Source organism: Carassius carassius, chromosome 10 (genome assembly GCF_963082965.1).
Source record: "Carassius carassius chromosome 10, fCarCar2.1, whole genome shotgun sequence".
Taxonomy (NCBI): Eukaryota; Metazoa; Chordata; class Actinopteri; order Cypriniformes; family Cyprinidae; genus Carassius; species Carassius carassius.
This window is the reverse complement of record NC_081764.1, coordinates 27020653-27044604: the sequence shown is the minus strand read 5'-3', so window position 1 is coordinate 27044604 and position 23952 is coordinate 27020653. Positions and strand designations below refer to the sequence as shown.

At 37.7% G+C, this 23952-nt stretch overlaps 1 protein-coding gene across 2 annotated transcripts; it reads right to left on the bottom strand.

Moving 5' to 3' along the window:
* Nucleotides 1-200: 200 nt before the first annotated feature.
* On the bottom strand, nucleotides 201-23952 carry LOC132152029 (voltage-dependent L-type calcium channel subunit beta-4-like). 2 transcript variants are annotated; one of them, XM_059560664.1, is made up of 14 exons: nucleotides 23726-23952; nucleotides 22395-22478; nucleotides 12890-13021; nucleotides 12305-12427; nucleotides 12030-12157; nucleotides 9086-9135; nucleotides 8824-8843; nucleotides 8557-8637; nucleotides 5524-5582; nucleotides 4831-4940; nucleotides 3294-3445; nucleotides 3094-3189; nucleotides 2770-2958; nucleotides 201-1639 (listed from the first exon to the last, which is right to left on the bottom strand). In XM_059560664.1, the coding sequence occupies exons 1-14, from the start codon at nucleotides 23786-23788 to the stop codon at nucleotides 1355-1357; spliced, it is 1572 nt and encodes a 523-aa protein (XP_059416647.1). In that variant the 5' UTR covers nucleotides 23789-23952; the 3' UTR covers nucleotides 201-1354. The 2 variants fall into 2 exon arrangements, with proteins under 2 accessions (XP_059416647.1, XP_059416648.1); XM_059560665.1 differs by lacking the exons at nucleotides 22395-22478; nucleotides 23726-23952 and adding an exon at nucleotides 16715-17226.

Sequence of the window (23952 nt, the reverse complement as noted above, 5' to 3'; positions counted from 1 at the left end):
GAGGAAATCCATGGTTTGCCAAGACGTTGGGTCTGTAAGTTTCAGGTCCAGGTCTGAACTGCTTCCATATGTTGAGGATCTACTTGTCCTCTGCCAGTCCCTTTCACATTGAAAATGTACAAGTGGAACAACGACGGGGTCGGGTTTAGTCTGTAGCATTTGAGATGTGGCGAGCCACCCCGGAGCGGTCGAGGAGGTCCAGTTGGCAGGGTGGAGCACAGGGTGCCAGTCACTCCTAAAGAACTAAACTGACCTGTTCATCCTAGAGTTATATGTATGCTGTGGAAAATGTTATTTTTATTTATAGACACCAAGCACCCTTGAGATCTATTTAAATTACAGTGTACCAAAGTGCGATAATTTCAGCTTTTAAATGATGAAAACTAGTCATAAGATGTCAATTCTTGCTAAGTTTACTGAGGACTAGATCACAGCAACACTTTTGTTCAGCATTCCTATGTTACGGCTCTCTTTAAGCTGTCTTCCCAACTAGAAAATAATGCCTGGTAAGAAATGAGTCCATGGGCTAGAATGCAGTGCACCAAGCTAACCTGCAGAGATGACTGGCTGGCTGGGGCCAAATCTAAGATTCCTGCTATTTATGGCAGAATTTATGTGGAAATTCCACCGCCTAGGATTTCGAGGCTGTGGAAAACTCCAAGATCATGGTTTTAAAGATTCCATTTCTGTAAGAAAAGACAGCTGGCAGTAGGTTTGTGTTACATTACTGAAATGTTCCAGTTTGTCAGCCACTTTCCTGGGGGCCTGCGTGTGGGCAATGATCAGAGCATCATCCTATGTCCTCTCAAGTTATGCACTAATGAATGTGGAAGCATGCGGTCAGGTAACATGCTGGCAATATGACATGACAAAGGCTAACTGAGCTCCTTGTTCAGTTTTCAAGGATCCTGTATACACCCTTTACAACTCTCTGATTCTCGGCTATTGCTAGCTTCACAGAATTTTTGCTTAAGGACCAACAAATCATTTCATTTTTAAGTTAAATGGTTGCTTGGTAGAAGAAGTAAAACCTGCCCTTTTGCAACAGAATAGACAAAAAAAAATCAACAAGCATATTAACACGTGAAAGCATAACAAATGTAACATTTCTGCTCCATGTTGAAAGGTTCCCTTTTCCCAGGCAGACACGTTGAGCCTTGTATAAGCATATGTAAATGCAGGCTTTGGTCAGATGGTTAAGGTTCAGAAGGGGTTAAACAGTTTCTGCTTTGTAGCTCAAGAGACCCTAACAAAATGAAAATATAATGGAAGATGTATACAATTCTGGACAGAAGCCATCTTGGCTTGGTGGCTCTGTGGCTCAGGCTTGGAGGACGAAACAGGGCAGGGTGGCTCAGAGCCGGTGTCGTGAGTCCTGGCTGTAGCTGCCTGGGGAACTGCGGTTGCGGTGGGGCTTGTAGGTGTCCTGGTAGGGGTCCTGGTAGCCCTGCTGCTCTTCCATGTAGTGGTGGTCTCGACCGCTGCTGCCGTGCTGCGAGCCAGAGGAGCCACGGTTCCGTCCCTTGTGCGCTCGTTCGTTGTGGTAGTTCTCGTCTGAGGTCGTCAGGTTGCGGCGTTCGTTGGGGATGGAGTGGTCCCCAGTGTGGTTGGCATGCCGTGTTTTTTGCCCCTGTTGATTCTGATGTACAAGTACCAAATAAAGTAAGAGCCTGCAATAGCATTACGTTTTTATCTTTTTAATATAAGCACTACCATTTAAACATTAAAAAAAAAAAAAAGCATAATGTTAACAAAATTTTCTATTTCAAATAAATGCTGTTCTTTTGAACTTTCTATTCATTAAATTACCCTGAATATTTTTTTGCTGAGAAATCAGCTTTGCCATCACAGGAATAAACCTAAAATTTAAAACATTTCATTTCAATATTGTCATTTGACAATATTAATGTCTGAACCATATTTTTGATCAAACAAATGAAGCCCAGGTAAGCAGCAGAGACTTCTTTCAAAAACATTAAAAAGTTCTGAACAGACTTTTGAAGGGTAGCATTTGCAGTATGTATTAAAGACTACTGTTTGAAAGTTTGGGATCAATAAGATTTTTTATGTTTTTGTGTCTTATGCTCATCAAGGCTGCATGCATTTAATCAAAATACATTAAAAACTAATATTGTGATATATTATTACAATTTAAAATAACGGTTTTAAAATATAATTTATTCCTGTGGTGGCAAAGCTGAATTTTCATCAGTCTTCAATGTCACGTTATCCATCAGAAATCATTTTAATATATTGATTTATTATTATATATATTGACTTCATATTCTTTGATGAACAAATAGTAAAAAAACAAACAAACAAACAAACAAAAAAAGCATTAACTGGATTTTCTTGTAATAATATATACTACCTTTCAAAGGTTCGGAGTTAGTATGTTTTTCTTTTTTTTCTTTTCTTTTTTTAATAAAAAAAGATAGTAAAACTTTGTAAACTTTAGTAAAAATTGTTACTAAAAATTTATATTTTGAATAAATACAATTTATTTTATGCAACATCATTTTTCTATGATTATATACGATTGTATGACATTATATTAAATCGAAAGTCTAAATTGAATATTTGTATAAGACTTTTAAAACACACCACAGGACTATTTAAAATGAACCAATGTTTAACCAATCAAAACATATAGGTGATTTAACTTTGTAAATTCATAAGAAGTTTGACCAAATATCTTGGTATTGATTATAAATCTATAAACACCCTAAAAATGCCTATTATGTGAAGAGTGTGTTTGGGATTGCGTACCTGCATGCCAGATATGGCAGATGTAGTGTAAGGGGCCAGGGCAGCAGGGCCAAGGTTTCTGCCCAGCAGAGGGTTGAGTGGGGTACTGCTGGAGGTGTGGGTTGCCTTCCAGTACGCCTCAAGATACTCAGCCAGGTGCTCACATGCATCTTCTAACTGATTCTCATCCAAGATGATGTCAAACATCTCCTGTTAAAGAGGAACACACACACACACACACACACACACACACACACACGACTATGTCATAACTGGGTAAAACTGGAGTAATTTCTGTATTTTTCATCCATATGTGTGTATGTTTCTACGTAAGAGAAGACGCACCGGAGGACACTGTGCTAGTTTATCTGCGGCTACGAGCTGTACATTGAGGTGTTTACTCTGTGACTTTCCTCTAGATTTGACGAGCCGCTGGAGGACCTACAGGACAGAAGAGTTAATTACTCCATCAGATTTTGAAGTCTGATCGGTCTTTCTCTAATGCAACACTAAAACCATGACATGAGTTTCTCTGAATGTCACACCTTTGGCGAGGACACTTTGACATGGACGATAATGGGTGCTAGTGAAGTCTTCAGCAGCTGAGCAGGATGGTTGATGGTGTCTGCATCCAACACAACCAGCTGGAGCGAGCGAGCGAGTTCAAATATGCGCTCAATCTCGCTCTGTACCTCAGCTGTACATGTATATCACACAAAGAGTTATCAGTCTACAGTTCGCACACAAATAAAACAAAAAGAGAAGTGACTCATTTTGATACTGTATTTGATGGCAGTATGTCAGATTAAAGGAATATTCTAGGTTAAAGTACACATGAAATCAAAATTGACTCTATTTACTTTGTTAGCGCACACTGCTATTTTTGTGGTGAACAATTCGCCAAAAAAAATAGTTCTTAAAGTACACTTTCAAACTTTCAAGTGCTTTCACACTTGGTTCGCTTGATCCGAACCCGAGTTCAATTGCTCCCCACTCCCCTTCAACCCGCTATTTTATATAGGTCCGAACCGAACGGTTCGCTTGCGTCATCAAGCCAGCAGCTGTTTACCCCGTTGTTTAGTAACGACGGTGCAGGAGAAGGCAGAAAATGCATAACATTACCCTCTTTACTTTTATGCATTTACGTTTCTGAACCGTTCGGTTTGTTTACAAAGGTTTGGTACATAACGGCACTTGTGTCTGTCTTATGAATGTACTGCAAATGCTCTAAAGAATGCTGAAGGCGAACAGAAATGAGATATACAGCTCTCTGCTTGCAGCGCGTCAGTCACACTTGTCAGGAAAGTGAGTGAAACATGCACATAAACATATTTTCATCAAATAATACATCATTAATTGCGTTCACATGAGTAGTGAACCGTACCAGAGTTCACATGAACCAACCCCAGACCACCGCTTTTAAGCGGACCTGGGTACGGTTTGCGGGTGCTCACCCAAGTTTGGACGACAGCGATCACATCATCCAAACGACCCGAACTCTGATGTGAATCGAACCCGGGTGCGCACCAAAAGTTCTAGTGTGAAAGCACCCTTAGACGTAAGCCCCATTTAAACCAAAAATGATAACTATAAAGATATAAGAGTCCACAGCAGATAATGATATCATCTGTTTTATTTTAAGCACACGCTCGTCTGCCGCTTTAAATTCTTGAGCTCGTTACAGCAGGAAGGATTCTGATTGGCTGTTAAATTTTTATCGTTCATTAGCTGGAGAAAAATTATTTTGAAACTGATTCCATATATATTGTTCCTCTTTGTCTTTATTTTTATAGTTGTTGTGTGGACTCAAACAATTTTTAGAACTTATCTTTATCATTATCTTTATAGTTATCGTCCTTGGTGTGAACGGGCCTTTACAGTACACTTAGAACCATAGACTTGAACAGTAAATGCATTACTGTACATATAGCTTTCCTTGTATTTATAAACTAAGTCAAAATTATTTTCTAATGTAACAGATTACATGTCTCAGATACTGGTGACCAGAACTTGAATTTAACCTGGAATATTTATTTTTAATAACCTTCTGTGAGGTATGTTTCAGCTCTTTCTGTATCTTACCAAGGCTGGATCTGGTATTTGAGCGCTCAATAATGGCTCTCTTGCTGGGATTGTTAAGCACTGATCTCTTTGCCAGTGAGATATCTGCAGTCACACGTGTGATAGTTATCCTAGGACAATAAATACATTATCTGTGGTTAGCTGCAGTGAAAACCTGTTATTAGGGCCTTTTGCACCGCTTTAGTTCCAGAACTAAATGTAAAGTACTAAAGTACTGGGAAGATTTTGCGCAAAATATTTCCCAGTACCATTTAAAGAGTTGCATTCGCATTGATAGTGTGTACTAGGACGTGATGTAAGCTGGTCGACAGCGTAATGTTTACAGCATGTTTCACACAGCGTTTTAAATCATGGCGGGTGAGGGCATTTTCGAACGCATCTGGCCAATCAATGTTTACTTGCGTCACGGATTGTACCAGTTGTGCTGTTAGTTGTGCTGTTAGTTGTCCTGCTCCGGATTAGGAGCTAATTTGGTTCTCGAAAAAGGCACCCAGTTCCAGCGTTGTGAAAATGCCCAAAAGTGGATAGTTCCACAATTAGTTCTGGTACTATGAAAAGGTTCCCGCGACGCAAAAGGCCCTATTATAACATATAAACCACCCTATCTTCTTTATAACAAATTATTCCATATTTTCAATTTCTAAGTGATGTTCAGGAACATAATGAAATCTATAAACCAATTTTGTTACTTACCTGCCATCAAACCGGTGTTTCAAGAAGTCAAAAAGAGCTTTCTGCATCATATCAGTGACCTGCACAAAAGATATAAAGAGTATTTCAGTGTGATTGAGAATTACTAGAATGTAGTTAAAAGTGTATTTATATCACTTTACATGATACATGTCAGTGTTGTTGACTTTAGTTTCCTTGTTTTGCCCGGTCTTAGGTTCTATTTTCCTTGTTTGGTCATGTTTCCTGTTCCTGTCCTCAGTTCCATTAGTTCCAGGTGTTCCCCGTTTAGTTCATTTGGTTCCAGCCATGTCCCATCAGTGTCTGTCTTTAAATAGTGTTCTCAGGTCTTAGGTCTCTGTCTGCTGATAAATGTCATTTATCGGTTCCTTTGTTTGTGACTCCTTGTGGATTGAATTACAATTCATACATCTATATTCTCCTGGATCTTTTCGTTCCTTCTCTCCAAGTCAAGTGTGACAGAACAGCGGACCGAACATTATGACTACGGCTGATGAGAGACTGTGACGTCAATAGCAGGGCAGTCGCAATTTGGATGTGTATGTGGAGGAGTTCCTAGAGCTCTCCAACCAGGTGAGCTGGTTAGATTCTGCACTCCGTGTCTGTTTTCGGCTGGGGCTGGATGAAGACGTCATCAGCTTTGATCTTTCCACATGTAGTTTTCCCTTGATCAAGCTGGTAAATCATGTTCTATTTTATTTAAATGGTTCTAATTTCGAGGTCGAAGAAGCTTGGAGCAATCTTCATCTAGTCCCTCCTGAAAACCACCGAGTTGCCCCAGCTCACCCCTCCCCAGGAACCTCCACATACCTAGCCAAATGGTCCAACCACCCATTTCCTCCCAGCACTGTCTCTGTCCTTAGCCCATATACGCCAGCAACATGACTTTCAAGCTCGCCAGCCACTCCTAAACTCACCCCCAACCCAAGCAAGGAGGATTAAGAGACTGTACATCCTAGCCCCAGAGCTCGCCCCAGGGCATGCTCCCGATCCCCCGTTAAGATCAGGGAGGGCCCCAGGCCCCGAGTTCAGCCCCGTCAGTTTACCCGAGTTTTTTTTCTTTCGGGAGGTGGGGGGGGGGCAGTAGGGATCCAGCCATAGAGGCTGGGTCCGCAGCCTTATAGGCTGTTCCGCCATGGCCTCCAGAGCCGGCATAGCCTCCCAGGTCTCCAGCTCCATCATGTTCTCCAGAGCCACCATGGCCTCCCGAGTTGTTGCTGCTCTGAAGGTCCACTGTCCTGTGTCCATCCTGGAGAAATTCCAGCATGCCCCCCCCCTCCCCTTTGGTTGTTGTGGCGTGAGGTCATGCCTTCTGGAGGGGGTGTCATGTCAATGTTGTGGACTTGAGTTTTCTTGTTTTAACCCCGGTCTTAGTTTCAGTTTTCCTTATTCGGTAATGTTTCCTGTCCTCTATTTCATTAGTTCCAGGTGTTCCGCGTTTAGTTAATTTGATTCCAGCCATGTCCTATCAGTGTCGGTCTTTAAATGGTGTTCTTAGTTCTCTGTCCGCGGTTAATATAATTTTATCAGTTCCTTTGTTTGTATCTCCTTGTGGATTGAATTAAAGCTCATACTTCTATATTCTCCTGGATCTTCTCATTCCTTCTCTCCAAGTGAAGTGTAACGACACATTCATTTTTACATAACTTCATATTTAAAAAAATATTTGATCTGTTTTAAAACAATAATTGTGTGTGTGCCATGTTTATGCTATAAGGGTATTTTACTGTAGTGAAGCAACATGCTAACGCCAAACTCCATTAAAATAAAGTGCAACAGTGCCAGCCTATGGGGGTTTTTTGTGTGTTTTTTTTTTTTTTTTTAGAAGCCATGGTTTCCGAAAGTATTTTTCCCTTTTTTTTTTATATGTATTTTAAAAATTTGTTATAAGCTATGAAACCAAGCAGCTACAAGGAGAACCACAACATTACACATTTTAATTTGAAACAAATCAAAGACAAAGTTAAAAACATAGCTTAAGCTTTAATCAAGGAAGTGTACAATCCCATGAGGCATTGCAAAGGACCTAATTGAGTTCTATAATATTTAAAAAATATTTTCATCTGGCACTATTTACTTGATCTGGTTCTTCGATTGGTCGAGATTTCTGAGTAATAGGTAATGTATTTTTCACTCATAATTCTTCTGTCAAACACCGTTATTTAGAAAAATGTATTAAAATAATGTGGGCTGATAGCTTGAACAAAATCATATACCATCGATTAACAACCTCGTAGCTCACAGTAAGTCTGTCTTTAAAGGTCTATGAGCTATCATTTAATATTAATTTCCCTATAGAAAGAGGTGAAGAACCCAATTGTTGCACTCTAATAATTGCTGGTCAGTTCTCCTGTGCAAAGTGCTGCATATGTTGAGCATTCCAAATTGGTCACTTAAGGTTCCATACTGGTCAATTTTAAGGAACAAAACTCCTGCCTCATCAACTCAAAAATGTACTTAGTCTCAATAAAACAAGCCTCCCTGTAATTTATACACCAAGCAGCTGCGTATATAAATGAAATCCTTACAAAAAAAAAAATAATATTCTGCATTCAGTTACTCCCTATAAATTGTCTATTGCATGCCTTCATTCTTCTCAACGATTCCCTCCCTCCATCACTGTTCATGTTATTCTCTCCCTTTTCTGTCTCTTTCTAATTTCAAACCGTGCTCTACTTTCTAGCACTGACGTCTCTTGGACCCCGGAAGGTTGTTTCCGTGGTAACTGAACGGCGGAGAGGAGGAGTATGTTTTTGTTTTCTCTGTGTAGAGTTGGAGAGACTGGAATAGATAATATATTTTGCTGGTATCAATAACCCGACATGCACACACACAGACACACAGCCAGTCATAAACAAAGAATGCTAGCTCTACGGCCTTGAAGGAGGAATTTTCTGTTCATTGTTATTTTATGATGAATTCGCTGATTCACCTGAAAAATCTCTACAGATCTTTGACAAAAGCATTTTTCTGTCAAAAACAGAGACCCAAGTTTGATGACAATATACCTCCACCACATGATTTAGGACAACCCACCTCATATCCTTTCAACGACGGCCCAATGAGCACCACAGGCCTCATGGAAGGCACAACATCATAGGGAGCCACATGTTCAGTCTGTAGATTATATCATAGGTAAATAACAAAGCACTACATGGTCAAAGTATGTCACAATAAGAGTTGTTTTGAGGAATGATTGTAGAAAGGAATTTGAGTTGAGGACAGTGGTGGCAGAAATACATCTCTTTAATGACTGGACAGGAAGGCAAGGTGATGATTCTTCCATCGTGTGGACACACTTACCACTTTCTGTTTCTGCTTGCCTGTAAAAAGAAAGGAAAAAGAAGGGAAGTCAGAATAAAGTATAAGCAAGTTCTACAAATGTGAAAAAGCCATTCAAGTCATTCATGGTCCACTGTCCCATGCTCACAAGAGCCTTATGCAAGACAGTGTTGAAGTAAAATCATCCACTGATGAATTGCCTACGATTCCGTTTTTTTGGGGAGATTCCTGTAACCCCACCCCCATCTCATAAAGCCCCACCCCCAACAGCTCATTGGCTCACCTGATGACATCACATCCCCCAAACTAGAGGAGGAACTTCCACTGGACTTACTAAAGAAATGAGCAGACAAACAGAGACAGAGATAGAACATTTTTAGTCATTGTGTCTGAACACACAAGTGGACTACTCTAAATCTCTATATATTCCTGTACTTTTGGATCATTTCAAGTTTTAAGTTAATTGTCTCATAATTTGATACTGGGTCTTTCATCTGGTAGTATCAGCGTCAGACTCATAGACCATCTGATGGATATTACTAAAATCGCAAGAGCTCTCCAAAATGGTAAGCTTAAATCTAATTGGTTTCCTAGTAATTTCCAGGGTGCAAACATTTGTATAAGTCTACCTGGAGAGAGGGAGAGGGAGAGGGAGAGGGAGAGGGAGAGGGAGAGAGAAAGCTTGTTTATATACTGTAGTACCAGGCTTGAACAATGAACAATATTTGCGAGGTTAATAGAACTGAATCTTCAAAGGTGCCATAGAATGCAAAAATCACTTTTATAAGGTGTTTGAACATAGTTGTGCAGCTGCAGTGTGTGAAAACAAACAGCCTATAATGGTAAAAATCCTTGCACTCATTGTTTTATAATACCTATAAATCATAAACAGTCTCTCCACACTAGCAGTTCCAGATGTCTCACTACTATGATGTCATACTCTGGGAAAGTCCCACCCATTTGTGATGCTCTCTGCCCTATTAGAATATTTACAGCCCTGAGTGAGAAGCAGCGGTCCGCCATTACTGTTTTCTTGCTGTAGCGGCTGGAGGTACAATGTCAGCGTCAAAGAGCCATTAAAAGTGTCATGTGTTGGGATGCTCCAATGAACATAGGAGTTTCCTTAGACCGCTGAGGATATGGTGGGTAAATTTCATTTTCGAAGGAAATGTCCCGGCAAAAAAATTAAAAGTCCTACACATTTGTGCTAACATTTTACACCGGACTGCCTCACAAACTATGTTCAGTGCTGGAGTTGTGCAAAGATTGCTTCTGAAAGATGGATCGATACCAACGCTTTTTGCGCAAACGTCCAGACTCCAGACAAAGTAAGTATCACACGTTTTGTCCCCCCAAAAGAGCTTCTTGGCTCTCTGTAAGGCTAATGTTGCTAAAGCTGCCATTGTCTCTGTCTGTTTTCACTAATATCGCCTTCATGTGCTACCAGAATGACCGCAAATAGGAATGTGGCAGTTAAAAATTATATTTGGAAACAATGTGAGGTCAGTAACATGGTCACCACCAGTTAAACCGTAACACCGGTGGTATGCCTGCGAGCATGAGCTCTTGAAGCTCTGTGCTCTTCTGAAAAGGGAGACGGGAGCACCAGTTCATTTTCATTCTAATGGGACAAACACAAAAAAATGAGCGTTTTTGGCTCATACCCTAAAAGTGGCAATTTCAACAAGCTATAAAAAATTATCTGTGCGGTATTTTAAGATAAAACTTCATGTACACACTCTGTGGGCATCAAAGAACGATTTAAAATATTGTATCAATGCATTCTATGGAACCTTTAAAATATATTCAGCTGAGACACCATATCCTATGTGCACAGCTGTATATTATTTTTATTTCATGTTATTTCCACAAAAAACTATTTACTACTAATTCTTAACATCAAATGTATTCCTTCAGTGCCAGTTCTACAACTGCTTGCAGAAACTGTGGCACCAATATTTAATTAGTATTTTGTTACTCTCTTGATTTAATCATTTATATTTTTCCAGTCTTTAAATGTCACACAAAACAAAACAAAAACTAAACACAAGACACAAAGCAAAGCAAAGCAAAAAACACAACACATCATTTTATATTTTTCCAGTCTTTAAATGTCACACAAAAAAAAACAAAAAAGAAAACACAAGACACAAGACACAAGACACAACAAAACAAAACAAAACAAAACAAAACAAAACAAAACAAAACAAAACAAAACAAAACAAAACAAAACAAAACAAAACAAAAAACAAAACACAAAACAAAAAACAAAACAGAAACAGAAACACAATGAATGCTGACAGACAGATTAAGTGGATGTTCTTGGCCAGAACAAACTGCACTGTAGACTGGACTTTATGTCGATACCCAAAAGTCTGGCTCTGGTTCTGGATTTCAGTAAGCAAAACATGGTAAATATGAGCAACAGTGAAAGTACAGTAAAATGTGATAAATGCACACACAACTATCGGGTTCAAATTCAAGCCATGATGTTTTTGGCCAATATAACAGTCCTGATTACATAAAGTAACAGGCAACTGGAGAAAAACAACAACAAATGGGTGAAAATTCAGATCTGGTGTGAAACTGAAATGAAAACCCACCATACTTTCTGGTTTTAATCTGGGTGTCTATCTAATTTCAAATTTCAAGCAATGCCATGCTCCCAGATTAACTGATTGAATGCAAGTCAATTTTCTTTATGATGCCATCTCTGTTCTTGAAACCCACCAATTTTGGAATGGAATATTTTAAGAATAATTCCAAATCATTTTTCATATTGTCTATTGTATCCTATAATAAGACTTAATATTTTGTTGCTGTATCCACAAGTTGTAGTATCTGCTGTACCGATAGAATAGCAACTACAGAGCATTTGGTTTTCTACACATGCAAATGGAATTAAAAACTTTTTATTAACGGATCAAAGATTGCATAACACAAATGAGCCTATAAAATGTAATGGTGCACATCTTTAGATATTTGTGAATGTAGATATAAAATGCAATTTAAATGTGTTTACTAATATCTATTTTTACACACTAAATTTACAGCCTGTTCTTGTCCACCTCATTGACTCAGTGGAGTGGATATACAACAAATAGGGTGGACATATGAATTTTTTATTGCCAGGTTGATAAACAGACAGAATATTAAAGACTAAGAGGTTGTGGAAAATCAAATGCTCCATTGCCCTAGGTAAGTATGTATGTTCTCTGTCTGCTTACCCTTGGACACGGCTTTTCTTCTGTTCCAGTTGTGCTCTGATATTCTCCAGCTTCAGAGGACTGGGGATAAAACCAATCTCACAGCCTTCTTTCACCAGCCTCCCAATCCACCAGTCATTATTAAACTTCTGCATATGGAGCACAGAAAATAACAAAAATAAATAAAAGCTAGGAAAAAAAACTTTATCCCCACCGAGCATTTTCTATATTCAAAGTCATCAGTGAATCTGAATCAGCAGTGACCTGTTCACTAATGGGCCAGCATGCCACAGTACCTCTTTGATGTGCAGGAAATCTTTTGCATCAAATGAGATGGCAGTTCCTGGCGCAGGCACATCTTCATCCAGTGCTCCACAGTAACTGACATTTGTTTTCACGGCAAAGGCCACCGCTTTAGCCTGTAAGTTGATATTTTTGAATAAAATAGATAAATAAATTATATATATATATAAATAAATAAAGACACGCTTAATATGTGAAAATGTAACACTTGAATGTATGCCCATTCTGTTACTATGACTTTTAGCTTAAGATTGATGTCAGCTATATTAATGTTTTCCTTTATTTTGTGATGTTAGACATTTGTGAATGTAGATATAAAATGCAATTTAAATGTGTTAATGTCTATTTTTACACACTAAATGTACAACCTGTTCATGTCCACCTCATTGACTCAGTCAACAAATAGGGTGGACATAATACTTTTTTTAATTTAATTGTACTCATACTATAAATTCTACTTATTTTATAAGTGTAATCATAATAGGCATTGTCCACACTGTTATAGATGTGTCCACCCTATTATACTAGAATTCCTATGGCATTAATACATATTAAGTGTGATTTGTGTATGTCGTGACCTTTGCCCTCTCGAGCTGCAGTGCAGCCTGTTGTTCTCGCTCCTGCTGGCCCTGACTAACCCCCTCCGGCCTCTCCTCCTCCAACGACACATCTGAATCAGACGGCCTGCTAGTGTAGGAATCAGCTGAACCCTGTGAACAGACAGCACATACTAAATTACTTGCATGTATACAGTCTGGTCATGGCTGTAAAGGAGGGAGGTCATAAAAATGGCTAATTTCACTGATTAACCAATTACTGAAACTTCCAAATGTTATATGTAAGTCAATATTTATTCAGTATTCAGATACTTGGCATGCCCTGATGAATGGCAGACTGTGATATCCCACTATGTAAAACAAATCATAATTGATTACATTTACATATAGAAATGAATGTAAATTAATTTAATCTTACAGGTCAGAATTAGGGTAAAAAAAATTCTCATGAATAAATTGAATAATGATCATTTTGTGGTTAAGAACCCTTGCACAACCTTGAAGTGGTACAAAATAGTACAAAAGTGGAAAATAAGACATACATTCCAAATATGAGAATGACAGAAAAGAGATTTACCTGAAACTATTTTGACATTTGACAACATTTGTGCATAAAAAAAGATCAGACCATCCACACTGTACAATATGATCAAAATTTGAATGGTAAAAGACTGCAAATATCCTACAGTAAAAACCTGTAATTTATTTACGGTAAGTTTCCTTACTCTGCATGGTGAAAAACTGTAATAGATCTAATTGGACATTTCATGCCATTTTACAGTAATATACTGTTAAATATACCATTTTTGAAGGCGAAAAGAACAAGTCGTCTTGTAATTTACAGTGAAAAAAACAAACAAACTTAAAATTACATTTCCAGACTTCTGTGTGAAATTACGGCATTTAGTTTTGACGTATCAGTTATGTACATTAGGGTTTACATCTTATGCTGTTAAATTAATGTTTATTGCTTTATTTTTGTGTCATATGTGTTACCATGATGCTGTTTTGTGTTTGTCCGACACCGTGCACCTTCTATATATTCCTATTTACCTCAGTATTTAACTTTTTATGTGTAGTAACATTATTTCACTGAATATTTTTTTTTTCTCTTAATTTAAGGTCAATCTGTAAATTTCACTAATTTATTATTATTTTTTATTTTTTTACAATGCACTTGGACCATCATCCTTGGTCATTATTCACATTGGTCTGGTTCTGCTGGATTTTCATTATGTCTGTGATTCTCATTTTCCTATTCTGATCGCTGCAAACCTAGGTCAGCAACAACGCACCTGTACCTCTGTTACTAGAGCTGTCACCCACATAGATACATGCTCCTTAAGCAAGCAGAAAAATACACCTGCGAGCTGAAGGTGACTTCAGGTAAACACCTTTTGTTCACAGTCTACTTTACATAGTCTAACAGAGAACATAACAGATACATTTATTTCATATGTAATTTTTAATTAAACTTTGTGATTGGTATTGTCACAAACATGTGCGGTGTGTAACATGGATACGATAATGTGAATTATTAATTATGGATAAATATCAGTCATCAAATATTTTCATGTGCAGAAATAATTGATTTGGATTCTCACCTTGAGGCACCTGTCACTGTGTAAGACAAATATAAAAATAATGAATTCTAAATTGAGTAACAGACTATGAAACTTATCTTAAAATAACTGCAGCTGGATAGAAACCAATGATCTTCAAAACAAAAACTATAAATATGCGTAATTATGAGCTTCCAGCACCCTTTTCTGACATATATTCATTTCAACAATGGGTTTCCTTGTCAGATTCTATCATCCATCAATTGTCAGCAAAGTTCATAAACTACTCCTAATAATAATAAGTTTACAGTAAGAGTTCAAATAATTCTCAAAAGAAGCTCTGAAAAGCTCAACAGACTCTAGGATATCCTCTCTGCATTCTTATTCAACAACATGCTTCCTTTGAGCATACATACCTTCACTGCTTGTTTCTCAGGACCATGAAAAACTTCACAATACACAATCTGAACATTTTCACCTGAAAAAAAGTCCTCAGATGGCTCCATAACGTTCAAGAGAGAAGCAGCTGATCCTTATCAGCTCGATAAAAACATATACCGTAAGGTATTCACACTTTCCCCTTTTAAGATAATAAAGAAGATCCAACCAGCATGTACATAGTCCTCTAATTAATGAGATACTGCTTAAAGTGAAGTGAAGCTAGGAAGCTGTATTCTGTTAATCCAATTTGGAAACAACATAAGCTTAAGTCGGTGAAAAGAATGATTGGGTCAATATCACATTAGAGAGAGAGAGGCAGAGAGAGAGCTAAAAAGCCTCACAGTCGGCTAAAAAAATTTCAGCAAGCTGCCTATGGCGAAACACTTTTTCCCTGAAGGCAGCCGCTCCGCACAAGCTTACTTCAGCAGGGACCCAATTGAGGCCGGTGCGTCCAATCACAAAACGCCTGATTCGGGAAACAGAAAATGCACAAGTTTGCTTATCTTTCACAGCAGAAGTGATGATTGTGAGCAAAAGAAAGAAAAAAACCACAACCAAAATCGAAATGAATGGCTTTCATCCTCGATTTTGACGAGATGACATTCTTTTTGCTGAAGAGTGACTTTAGAGGGCCTTTAAAGATTCATATATAATGTCATAAACAGCGACAATGGCGCAAAATGAAGTTAAACAGATATTTGTCTAACTAAATTTAGCTATATATCCACAATTTCACTGGATTTGCAACGCAAAGCGCAATGAACTTGGTTCAAATTAATCTGGATTTTATTGGTAAACAAATATAAAAACTCCTAAAACCAGTCATACACTGTAAGAATTGTTTTTAGTACACTTTACAAGAAATACTATCTCAGTCTTTATACTTCAAAATTTCGCTTTTAACTCAATGTACTACTTGTATTTTTTTTTTGTAATCAATTCTGAAATTATAATTATAATATATTTTGTGTTTGAATAGACTGTATACATATATATATATATATGTGTGCATTTTATTATTAATTTTAAACATAAACATTGAACATATGTTTCTTGAACATTATACATGCCGATTCATATCTTAAAATGATTTTATGTTTGCTTGTTAAAAGTTATATGTTAATACTGATTAAATATACAGACAACATGATATACCATATGTTCTTCCACATGAACCTGATTATGGATTATGATGTGTATCTTAAATAAATGGTCTCTATACATTTAGAACATTGAAATAAACACATCAGATGAGAATTACAGTGGGTTCTAAGGGCCTCCAACTTAGACTCACACACAATCCCTGACAGCTTTTCCAGACTTCTGGCTTGATTTCATTTTAAGGCGTTCAAGTGGGGCACCTAAGCCATGTGACTCATTACATTCTTCACATCAGCAAGAAAAGGCTCTGTCCCCTAAACAACCAGACAGTATCTTAAAGAGATCAGGCAGGTCCTACAAAGACACATATTGTAATCCAAAAAAAAGTCAAACTGTGAATAAATGAGAGACATGCTTTTTTATATTATTATTAATCTTTTTTTTTTTTTTTACATGCCATATGGAATAGGAGTTTATGTTCAATGGGAATGGGAATGTGTGCTATTAACAACACATACTGAAAGACACATACACACAAGCCTCTGAAGAGCATCTTACAAAAGTACACCCACGGAGATCGGTGGGCTGCATCTTAGAAAATCATGGTACACTGAGTCTCATAGGCCCTGAATGTGCAGCTCAGCTGAGCCAGTGTTCCACCACACACACACACACACATAGCCAGTGGGGAAAAAACTATATATAGCAATAGCCAATTCTGATTGCGAGAAAAATAACTCACCGCCTCCGAGTCTTCAAATCCATGCAGGTACAAATTGTCATACATGGAGGTTTGCTATTCCAAAGAGGTCCTCTTGAAGAATAGAGAAAAAAAAGAGAGAGGAGGAGGAGGTGGAGATGGAGAGAGAGGGGGAGGAGGAAGAGGAAGAGAAGGAGGGAGCCACCACCACGAAAAAGAATTGATGGGGGGGATGACGATCCCCTTGCTCCACAGAGGAAGAACAAGGAGGGAAAAAAAGGGTGAGACAAGCCTCACGAGTAAGAGAGGATGGAGATAGAGAAAGAAAGAGGGAAAGCAGGCCTGTGCAGACGGCTCGGCCTGCAGGATGGAGTGGATCCCTCGTTCAGCCACCAATTCTCTCACATCCTCAGGCAGGGAGAAGCTTCCCTACGGCTCTCTGACGCGGACGTTTCATCATCTCTCAGCAACACACTCACACACACACACACGGCACAGTGCTGCTCCCCGCATCAGAGAGAGAGAGACAGAGGGTAAGAGAGAAAGAGAGAGAGAAAACCCTTCCTCAATCTCAGGCTGATGACACAGTTGACCAGCTGCGTGCTGATTGGCCGAGCAGCTTTCTAGTCAGAGCTGCTGCTGACGTGTTTTCTCCTTGACTGTGAGCGCTGATGAGAGAGAGAGCCTCCCTCTGCCTCTTTCATTCTTTCTTTCCGTCTGTCATTTTATTTGAATGTACAATCATTTTTTTTTCCAGAATTTCTCCAAAATGTTTATTTATTTTTTACAAACATGTATTTTAAAATCTGACCAAATTTTAACATAACATTAACAAATGAAATCAAATAATTTGTAAAAATATAAATACGTTTATATATATATTATTATATATATATATATATATATATATATATATATATATATATATATATTAGAGAGAGAGAGAGAATAAATCAATTATATATTTATGTAATAAATAATAATAAAAATTCCATTTAATTTTTATTATGTACAAATATATAATTAATATATAATATATTTTTATTTCCACTTTTATTAATATACATTCTCTCTATTTTTAAATCTCACCAAAGTTTAACATAAAATGAATAAATTAAAACAAACATTTTAAGAAGTTTTTGTAAATAGTATAAATACATAAACAATAAATACAAATATATACAATAAATGAATTATATGTATATTTATATATAATAAATTATATATAAATATATAACAAATATATTTTAAGTTTCATTTCCACTTTTATTAACACACTTTCTAATAAGTTTTTAAACTAAACCCCACATACACATACAGATATGTTTGTGCGTGTGTGTAGTAATTAAAGGGTTAACAATAGTTAATTAAAATGTTATGCTAACACTTTACAAAAATGTTCCATTAGTTAATGTTAGTTAATGCATTATCTACCATTAACTAAAACGGAGCAATAGATTTGTTAATGTAAGTTAATAAAAATGCACCTGTTAATTGTTAGTTCATGTTATCACAGGTCCATTAAATAATATGTTACAACTTTGAGTAGTGATTACAGTGATTAGAGTGGAAGAAAAAAGGTTTTAGTTGATAATTCAAGCATCATTCCAGATCAAGCCTACAGGTGCATCTCAAAAAAATTGAATGTTGAGGAAAAGTTCATTTCAGTAATTCAACTCAAATTGTGAAACTCGTTTATTAAATAAATTCAGTGCACACAGATTGAAGTAGTTTAAGTCTTTGGTTCTTTTAATTGTGACGATTTTGGCTCACATTTAACAAAAACCCACCAATTCACGATCTCAACAAATAAGAGTACTTCATAAGACCAATAAAAAAAACATTTTTAGTAAATTGTTGGCCTTCTGGAAAGTATGTTCATTTACTGTACATGTACTCAATACTTGGTAGGGGCTCCTGCTTTAATCACTGCCTCAATCCGGCGAGGCATGGAGGAGATCAGTTTGTGGCACTGCTGAGGTGGTATGGAAGCCCAGGTTTTTTTGACACTGGCCTACAGCTCATCTGCATTTTTTGGTCTCTTGTTTTTCATTTTTCCTATTGACAATACCCTATTGATTCTCTATTGGATTCAGGTCTGGTGAGTTTGCTGGCCAGTCAAGCACACCAACACCATGGTCATTTAACCAACTTTTGGTGCTTTTGGCAGTGTGGGCAGGTGCCAAATCCTGCTGGCAAATGAAATCAGCATCTTCAATAAGCTGGTCAGCAAAAGGAAGCATGAAGTGCTCCAAAATTTCTTGGTATACGGGCAGGGGCGGCTCTACGTGGTGACCAGGGGGGGCCCCCTTGAAATTCGATTGGCCACCCCAGGTGCCCCCCCCCCCATAAGATGTCTTGTGATTGGTTCATTATACAGCCAATCAGTTTATAGACTCTACTGAACTTCGCGATTCAAAGAAGTGCAGCGTAAGAGAACCAACGGTCATCGCGGACTTGGACTTTTACTTTTCAAGTGTGGGAAGTCAAGACACAAAACAAAGAGCTGGTAGGTAACCTTTATGTATGGTTTAATATGTTTATTGTTTTCTCAGATCAATGTTTTTACCCCGTCAGGCTCTTCTCGCGTTGGTCGTGGTTGATTTCAATGGAATGTTCAGTCAACGTTTAATAAAACACAATAAAAGTAAAATACGCTGGGCGCTATCAAACAATATACACTGTCATGGTGATCGGCATATTTTCTTTCAGTTTGTGACGGTGACCATTTTTAGCTTTGCTAGAATTTATGAATGTGATACTGATGACATAAAACATGAACTGGAGGAGGGTGTTAGAAAGGAAATTCTGATTTGAATTGAATTGTCTAGTCTCCTAGAGTTTACCATCTTCCTTGAGCCATTCAGAGAAGTGTTTTATCAGCTTTTTCGTTTGTGCTGCATAGCTGTGGTCTTACCAGTCAGCAGTGCAAGTTGTGAGCGCAGCTTCTCTGCACTTAAGCTCATAAAAACACATTTACGCACTACCATGACTGATGACAGACTCAGTAATCTTGGAGTCTTAAGCATTGAGGTGAGGAAAGCCAAATGTCTTGACTTAGATGATTTTGTTAGACGGTTTGCCAGTCACCACCGAAACAGAAGAATCTAGTGGTTTTAGTTGAGGTTTGCCTTCTTTCTTTTTCGACTCTCTTCCTCTCTCTCTTTCTGCTACTGTTTTATCATTTCTAAACTAAAGACTGTTCTTTTATATATTAGCAGAGCACAATGTAATGGTTCCATTTTGTTTTAAACTGTGGTGTTTTCATTTGAACTGTTACAGTGCTAAAACTAACTCTGTGTTACTTAGCTTTTTTGTAAATTAATCTGAAAGAAATGATGAATGAAACACTATGATGTTTTGGCCAAACCATTTGAATTATTAAAGTGGGGGGAAATTATTATTATTATTAGTTTTTATTATTATTTGAAAGAGATTGTGAATAAAACTACTGTATATTGTAATGGCTAAACTACTTATTAAAAGAAAATGGTTGACATCATTTCTGCTTCTGGGTTTTTAAAATTGCTCATTATTAAAATTGCTTTTATTTTATAAACTTGTTAGTTTTATGAAAACACTAAAAATAATAAACACTGGCTCTCAAATTTAACTTAATGGATATATACAGGGATGACAAAAAACTAAATTAATTCAAAATGAGCTTTATTACTAAATTTGTTTACAAGTAACTTTATTCAAGTTAATAAAATAATAATAAATAATAAAATCAATAGGATTTACGTAATAAACTGTAGAATTTAGCTCTTTTTTTTTGTCACTGGCAGCCACCCCATTTTGAGGCAGTGCCCCAGCATGCCCCCCCCCCCCCCCCACTGAAAAGGGTTCTAGAGATGCCCCTGTACAGGTGCAGTGACTTTGGTTTAAAAAAAACACAATGGACCAACACCAGCAGATGACATTGCACCCCAAATGGTCACAGACTGTTGAAACTTAACACTGGTCTTCAAACAACTTGGGCTATGAGCTTCTCCACTCTTCCTCCAGACTCTAGGACCTTGGTTACCAAATGAAATATAAAACTTGCTCTCCTCAGTAAACAGGACTCTGGACCACTGGGCAACGGTCCAGTTCTTCTTCTCCTAAGCCCCTCTGATTTTGTCTGTGTCTTTCAGGAGTGGCTGAACAAGAGGAATACGACAACTGTAGCCAAATTCCTATTCTTGATACCTTGACCCCAGCCTCAGTCCAGCCCTTATGAAGTTCACTCAAATTCTTGAATAAATTTTGCTTGACAATCCTCATAAGGCTGCGGTTCTCTTGGTTGGTTGTGCATCTTTTTCTTCCACACTTTTTCCTTCCACTCAACTTTCTGTTAACATGCTTGGATACAGCACTCTGTGAACAGCCAGCTTCTTTTGCAATGAATGTTTGTGGCTTACCCTCCTTTTGAAGGGTGTCAATGATTGTCTTCTGAACAAATGTGTTTGCTACACTGACCTTTAAATGTGTCTGATTATTATCCCTAATGTTTAGTTGACTGATCTTGAGGTAATCATTTAATTAAAGGTCCCCTTCTTCGTGATCCCATGTTTTAAACTTTAGTTATTGTGTAATGTTGTTGTTAGAGTATAAATAATATCTGTAAAATTCTAAAGCTCAAAGTTCAATGCCAAGCAAGATATTTTATTTAACAGAATTCGCCTACAAAAAACGACCTGTTTGGACTACATCCCTCTACTTCCTGCAGTAATGACGTCACTAAAACTAACTAAAGTTTTTTGACTAACCTCCGCCCACATGAATTCACAAAAAGGGGGCGTGGTCTTGTTGCGCTCCGACGGAGAAGAAGGAAGAGTTGCGTTTGAAGAGTGTGTTTGTCGTCACGTCGTCAAAACGCTGTTATTTTCATCTCGGAATCCAATCACCTTTTTTTGGCCTTCCCAGGGACGCTGTACTTGGAGATTAATGGTTACAATTTATGTTTAACTCGGTTCCCGATAGTTATAATCCACATGTAAAACTATGTGCAGCACATTTAGCGAAGGACAGCTTGCTGAGGACAACTTCCTCAATCTCAATCAGTTTAATGCCGGATTCGCACAAAGATTATTCTTGAAAGATGGAGCAGTTCCCTCTTTGTCTGGAGAAGGCGTTGTTTATGGACCACAACCGGTAAGTGTATTTTATTATTTAAGTTGGTGCATTTAACAGTTTCTGTAACTTATTACACAAAGGGCAACGCTGTTTAGCTTTGTTAACTAGATGTTAGGGCTGTGCAAAAAAACAAATGCAATTTTCATGCGCATCTCGTCAGTAAAAACGCTCCTGTGATTATAAGTACATCTCCAGCACGTGCTCCTGCCCACTTGTTTCTCAAAACTAGTCCAATCGTGTTTCCAGGAGGGCAGCCTGCGCTCAGCTGCTGTCGAATCACAACACAGGAACCGCTGGCACAATCAGAACTCATTACGTGTTTCTGAAGGATGGACTTTATAGAACAAGGAAGTCATCAGCCCGTTTTTATGACAGTGAAAACAGCGGTATACAGATAGGTGAATTGTGTGAAAAATACTGTGTTTTTTTACACACGAAACATGAACACATGTTATATTGCACACTGTAAACACAATCAAAGCTTCAAAAAAGTGTGAAAAACGGGACCTTTAAGCCAATAAAGGAGTCAATCTATTTTTTAATAGATCCAGACTGGCTCTGAGAAACAGGGTTGGTCATTTTCAGAAATGGGCCATTTCTTTACCTGTCTCAGGATAAAACTGGTGGAGGTGGTGCTGCCATCAGACCTCTTCAGTCGACTACGCCTTGAATATGTTCCTCTGTTGACCTGTAGAGGAAGCAATAATGAAAACATGAATGAATTGCTTCAGATATGGCGGATCATTTCTCAGCCATTTACCTCGGAGAATATAAAATTAGCATTAGTCTTATATTATTTTTATATTTGATATTAATAGATCAGAATCTGAATAAGCAGCATGATAAGCTTTTAATTTATTACACAAATATAATTTAATGAACCTGCTGAGATCCTAAAAAGGTTACAAAACACTTTCAAAACATAAAGAATAATATCAGACAGAAATATAGACTGAATGTTGCATAGAAATCAATTAGACATAGGTAAAATATGAATAGACTGGACACGGTGTAGAAACATGGAAGTTATCCAAATGTGGGTGATGGGAGGGAGAAGGGTGCCAGCAGATAAAACTGTGCAGTGCATTAGTGACCATTAATGAGGGAAGTTCATTCAGTAATGAGAGCCAATTGCATCAATGTAAATTATTATTAATGGACTGATATAACAGCAGGCCTACAGAGCGGCCATTCAGCTTAAGGTTACATAAAGATATAAGATTAAAAAAATAAATAAAATACAGCTGTACATAAACACAAGTTTGAAAAAAAAAGTTTGAAAAAGCAAGAAATTGAAGGAGAGTGAGAGAAATAGAGAGATAGGGGTGGACTGACAAAAGAAAAAAAAAATGTGACTACTGGGACACATCAATTAGCCAGGTCTGATTGGTTTCTATTTCTAGGGTTCTCTAGGGCTATATAGTACTGTTGAGGATAGAAAGAGACCTTGTTCTTTTTAAAGTGTATAATAGGGCCACCAAAAAGTGGGTCAGTGAGCTCATTTCACTGCATTAGGGTTGTTCTTTATGTAGTCAGATGAGCTTCCTTCACTGTTCGTGTCAAACCAAAAGAATTCTCTATATACTCAAATAATAATGCAGATATTAAAAGTAACTTGCAAAATGTGTTACTTCTGCTTGAATATTTCATGTGATTTGATAAAGTGAATCATATAGTCTCTGCGCTTTATTTCATTCAAGTGCCCTTGACACCTTTATTCAAACAACAAATTTGCAGAAACCTCTGAAAACAAAGTTTAGTTCAGTTTAGCATCACTCAAAACAGTTCTACTGAGTATAACAAGCAAACACCAACTAAAACGATTACATTGCTATATTAAATATAATAATAGCGGTGTTTGTTTAGTTATATGAAGTTATCCAACATAATTAAAAAGTAACAAATATTTCTTATCTCAAGTCTTAACATTGTCACCTGAAATATGGGCGCTTGGATTCCCTCGCCGATCTTATTCCTGATATAAATGTGTCGAGACATCTCGGCCAGCACATCGGTCCAGATTGGCGGTTGCTGGCCTGCTGGCCCGGCCCAGTGGAAGTTTGGAGGGTTTCGGACGGCTTGATCCAGCTTCGGTGATCTGTGTGTGTTTGCGTTTCTCCTCGCTCATGAAGATCCGCTCTGCTCCCGTGCATCAGAAGAGC